This window comes from Vigna radiata, unplaced genomic scaffold (assembly GCF_000741045.1).
Source record: "Vigna radiata var. radiata cultivar VC1973A unplaced genomic scaffold, Vradiata_ver6 scaffold_83, whole genome shotgun sequence".
Lineage (NCBI taxonomy): Eukaryota > Viridiplantae > Streptophyta > Magnoliopsida > Fabales > Fabaceae > Vigna > Vigna radiata.
In genome coordinates, this window is record NW_014543268.1 from 963,825 (window position 1) to 969,530 (window position 5,706).

Genomic DNA, 5,706 nt, shown 5'->3' on the forward strand with positions numbered 1-5,706 from the left:
TTCTGTTCATCATAAAATGCACATACCTATTATGATGCCCAGAACTATGATGTCAACTTACCTATCATAATAAGTCATTTTTACTTATCATAAAAAGCGATTTTTCCACTGGTACTAATATTCATAAAAAAAATCACAAAATATTATTCTTTATAAGTTAGTAAGTGGACGAAGTTTAAATTATATTCATACAATAGATCATTTTTCAACTTACAACATTATGCAGTGACACTTGAGAACTAGGATTGAGCGACTCCTCTTAGGATTCACAAGTGAAACGCACTTAAAATATAAATTATAAAATGAAGATAATTTTATATAAGCGATCATAAATAAAAACTTATTATTATTTTTTCATGAGCAGTGTTAACTGTTAGGATTGTATTAATGATAAGAATTAAACTCATTATCTTTTTTTTTTACCGTTATTGCTAACTCACCAAATCACTCTTATAATTATTAAAAAGTGTTAGTAGATAATTTGAATTCACACTGTCTCACATTATTACCAAATCAATCTTATAAATAAAAATTTATTCTCGTATAACATTAATTCTTTAATTAATGTAATAATGGAACGAATTTAATATGAATACACTGTATTAAAAAATTGTGGGACCGTTGTTTCATCTTCACACCAAGTACCATGATTAAATCCATTAACCTATGCCCAAAAATCTAGTTCAAGACTTCTCAATTGCTTTGAACCAAAGTAAACAGAATTACTTTGCTTTTAAACCAAATGATATAATTGAGATTTTGATAAACAAAAGGTAAACAGTTAACTATATTTGTACACCAAACGAAAGGCTTTGCTGCTGGTAAATAATATAAATAAATAAGAGAAAAAAATGACGATGATATTTTAATAACTTTTTGATAACATACTATGTGTTATTATTTTATTGGTTTGTATATTTGAAACGGATCAATTACAAACTGTCATATTATAATAAAAATTGTTAAAAATACAATTTTTGAAAAAAATCTTACAGACTATGAACAACAAAACTATACACATTGAAAAAATGAATCAAGTTGTAAAATTGGGATGGTCTTGCAAGACTCGTTCAATCTTTGTTCGATCAAGAGGCTTTTCAAAGCAATAGTTGGATCCTGCAGCAAAAAATTCTTCACCATCTTTCCCATTAGCACGCGTAGTAATTCCCACAATCAAGCACTTCACACCCATACCACGTAGCTCTTTTGTGGCCTAATTCAGACACCATCCATAATCACCATTAAATAATCATATTAAGCACCCTACTTCACTAATTAATCACCAGTCACACAAAAGTATCATGGTATATATATATATAGTAGTAGTACCTCATGACCATCCATGACGGGCATTTCTTTGTCCATGAAAATTATGTCAAAATTTGCCCCACATCGATGCAGATCCACTGCTTCCTTTCCATCACTAACCGTTTTTGCGTCCATGTTAAATAACCGCGCCAACATCATCATGTGGATTTTCCGAATGACAGCATCGTCATCCACAATCAGTGCTGAAATTCTCGACCTTGTACTTCCTCCTTTGTTCCTCTGCTTCATTGATTCCATTTTATTCCCGTTAGTTAACTATGCCTGGGTTAATTAACAAAAACAATTAGGAAAATGACGTGCATGTACACTCATTTATATATATATATATATATTAAATTCATCTTAGTTTTAATTGAGGTAAAATTTCTAACACATTCTCGTATGTATCTTGAACATGAAATTAGAAAAACAAACACATTTTGACTAATAACGAGAAATCTCTAATAATAAAAAGCAAAGAAAACAGTTACACCTACAAATATAATGCTTCACGTTATAAAAAGAAGAACAAAATGGGATACGTACATAGAGAATATGTGCTCGAATCACTGACTTCAGTTCTTTTGATTATAGCTGGTGAAAGGTACATCCGATGAAGTTCTTGGAGCTTATAAATAAATACTAAACATATAGATATTAAAAATGATATAGATTGAGAGAAAGATAAGCTGAAATGGAAGATTGATTCTGTTTCCTTTTTTCCTGTTCGATAGGGATCACGTCGATAATTTCAACACTGAATTAGATATGCAATTATTAATTTTGCTATATGGGATTGCAATAATTATAATCCCCATATTTAATCCAAATCCATTGAATGATATCGAGATAAAACTACTGTAAAAATCTTTATTTAAATGCTAAAAGATGCAAAACCCCAAATTTCATTATCCATTGAAGTATAGTCTTAATTTATAACAGAAACGCGTTAGATTTCACTTCTAACTCTTGTGTATAGATTTTCCAGTTTTAGGAGAATCTATTTCTATATCTATACTATTAATTTATACTATATTAATAGAGAAGATAATTTCATTTTATTTTTTCTATTTTTTCCCTTTCTTAAATAATTTATAAACTTTCCTCTTTCTTTTTTTCACTCATTTAAATATTATATTTTCTGTTTTCTTCACTTTTATGTTTTCCTTTGCCTTAATTAAAATGCATATATATATATATATATATATATATATATATATATATATATATATATATATATATATATATATATTGTAATGTAATATATTATAAAAAACACTTATCTTATTTGTAATGTAAATTTAAATTTCAGCTTATAAATAATAAAGCAAGATGCTGTAAAATTAATAAAATCAAAACAAATTGTCTTAAATTATAAATATGATATTAATTAATATAGTTATAAAAAATAATTATAATATATATATATATATATATAATCAATTTAAAGAAAATTATTAGACGATAATACTTTACAACATCATCGTCTTTTATTAGATGTTTCAATACATATTTTTCATACACTAATAAGGTGATCATTACAAAGAAATAAGCAACACACAAAAGACAACAAAAAAAACCATAGGGTAAACTAGTGTTAAAAAAATATTATCAAATCATTTAATCATACCAAATATTATATCAACATTTATAAAGTACTAAAAACTCCCAAAAACATACATATAGTTGATTTTAGATTCAATTATTTGAATACATGTTTTAATATAGGGTTTCACTTCAGGTGTGCACTCGTAGTAGTGTTTATACTTTACAGAGTCATAAACACAACGATTATCATCCTACTACTCACAAGGTTAATCTTTCACATCTAAGACCAAAAGTCTAAGTTAAAGACCTTCTGTCATTCTCTCCCTCACACTATCTTTATATAAGTTGAATGACGAGTAGTATATTAGGATACTTCCTTTCTAAACTTTTATATGACAAACATACATTAAACATCACCAAGACATAGAATTTATCATTGAAATTCTTTCAACCATACATCAACATATAAAAATTTGTCATATATATGCACGTAGTCATTATACTCACGAATAACATTAAGAATTATACAAATCAATACCAAGCAATAAAAGGAAAAAACCAAAAACATGGAATTTAAATTGGTGCTCAACGAAAACTCTAACATTCAACGTCATTCTTTTCGTAAAATGGCTCACTCAGCGAACTAGACTTAAAATGGTTTTAGATTTGTAGTGAAAAATGTTATTTAATGATGCCCTACCACCACTTAGTGCCAGACCATATGTAGAAATGGTCGCTCAGCGGGAAAAGTAGACGCTCGTCTGAAGCAAAATAGCTTCCAAACTTACCAATACCAAGCTAGCACTCAACTCTATATAAGAAAATAGCCACTTCAAATATGTGATTCGGGAACCAGAGACTTATTCATATGATTAAATTACTATTTTTGACTTAATGCTTAGATAAAAATAATTCTTAATGTTAGAATGAACACCAACTTAATCAAGTGGTCAAATCCTCAGTTTCCTCACCAGAGTCCAAACACAACCAATACTCAATTGAATTAATCAAACATATCATGCAATTCAACATTATTTCAACATAATGTAATATCCAACTCACGCTTACTAAAGCACCTCACTTTCCTTACTTAACAAATGACCAAACAGCTCTAAAGATCCTAAAATATCTCCAAAAACACAAAATCTCCATTTTTTTTTCTACGAACAACAAAAACACCATCAAACATACTATTAAGACCACTAATTAGTAGAGACTCTTAAAGATGACTCAGATGTTACATGTAACCCCCCATAATTTGCATGCAAAGGTAAACAAAACAAACCGAAGAGAGAAACACGAAATCAACTTACTCTATTTGAGAAACTAATTAGATTTTAAAATTGGTTACATTTTTCAATAAATTTCGAAATCCGTTACATTTCTCAACTGATTTCAAAATCCTTTTAGAATTATATTTTTATCTTTTTAAGTTTTTTACTCTTATAATTTTTCATTTTTTTTAATTTTTTAAATAATTTTTACTCGTTTTAGTTTAATAAAATATATTTTAATATGTTAAAATATTAATTTACATTAAATTATATTAAAATATTAAATGAAATGAAATATTTACTAATTTTTAGATTGAAAAACAAAACTTAAAAGAATATTGTAAATAAATTTCGAAATCCGTTCACACTTTTAATAAATTTTAAAATTTGATGAAATTTTTTTAAAAGTTGTAATAGATTTAAAAATTCATTGAATGTTTGAATAAATTTTAAAATTTGTTTAAGTCTTAAACGGATTTTGAAATTTCTTAGGAGTTTTAAAATTCGTGATAATTTTTAACAAATTTCAAAATTTATTGAAGAAAAAAAAGGAAGTTTAAGGTTTTTTTTTTGAGTTACCAAAGTTGAAAATTAAAAATAAAATACTTTCAAGTTATTTTATTTTATAGAAGATAGTTTTAGGATTTTAAAAAATTTTGGAGATGGAAGAAAAAAAGTATTGGAGGTGTAGACATAAGTTTCCTAAGTTCAATCAATGTTGGTGTGAATGTAGAATAAAATAATTAAAATAAAATTATATTTTAGCCTTTTTTTTCTAAGTCGTTATAAAATAAAAGAGTTATTCATCTTATGTGACTCCAATCCAATGAAAGCTTCTCAAATTATGAATGAAAAAAACATAATTTATTCATTCTGCCAAAAATAATTTATATAAGCATTTCGAATTTTGATATAAATTAGACAAAAAAATAAATATTAATCATAATAAATAAATAAAAAGCAATAAAAACAACTTTCATGAACAATTGTTACGATAATAATTAGATATAATGTTAAGGTTTCCAAAAACATGTTTTTTTTTTTCTATTAAACAAAAATTATATTTAAATAAATAATAAAATATTAAAAAACATCATAAAGTGATTTTCTTAATCACGTTAATAAATAATAGATTATTTAAATATTAATTATCATATGTTAAAGCATATAAATATAAATAAGCTTTTAAATCTACTGTAAAAACATTTCCATCATAGTATTTCCATCATAGTCTTTTATTTTACAACGACTTAGAAAAAAGAGAGGCTAAAATAGAACTTTTATTTTAATTCTTTTATTCTACATTCACACCAACATTGATTGAACTTTGGAAGCTTATCTCTACACTTCCAATCATTTTTTTTTTCTTGCATCTCCAAAATTTTTTAAAATCCTAAAACTATCTTCTATAAAAAAAAATAAGTTAAAAGTATTTTATTTTTAATTTTCAACTTTTGTAACTCAAAAAACCTTACACTTCCCTTTTTTTCTTCAATAAATTTGAAATTTGCTAAAAGTTATCACGAATTTTAAAATGTCTTAATGAATTTCGAATCCGTTGAAGAGTTAGACAAAT

At 25.7% G+C, this 5,706-nt stretch overlaps 1 protein-coding gene across 1 annotated transcript; it reads right to left on the minus strand.

Moving 5' to 3' along the window:
* Positions 1-1,033: 1,033 nt before the first annotated feature.
* LOC106754035 (two-component response regulator ARR22-like) lies at positions 1,034-1,566 on the minus strand. The gene is made up of 2 exons (XM_014635969.1): positions 1,330-1,566; positions 1,034-1,213 (listed from the first exon to the last, which is right to left on the minus strand). The coding sequence occupies exons 1-2, from the start codon at positions 1,564-1,566 to the stop codon at positions 1,034-1,036; spliced, it is 417 nt and encodes a 138-aa protein (XP_014491455.1).
* Positions 1,567-5,706: the final 4,140 nt, after the last annotated feature.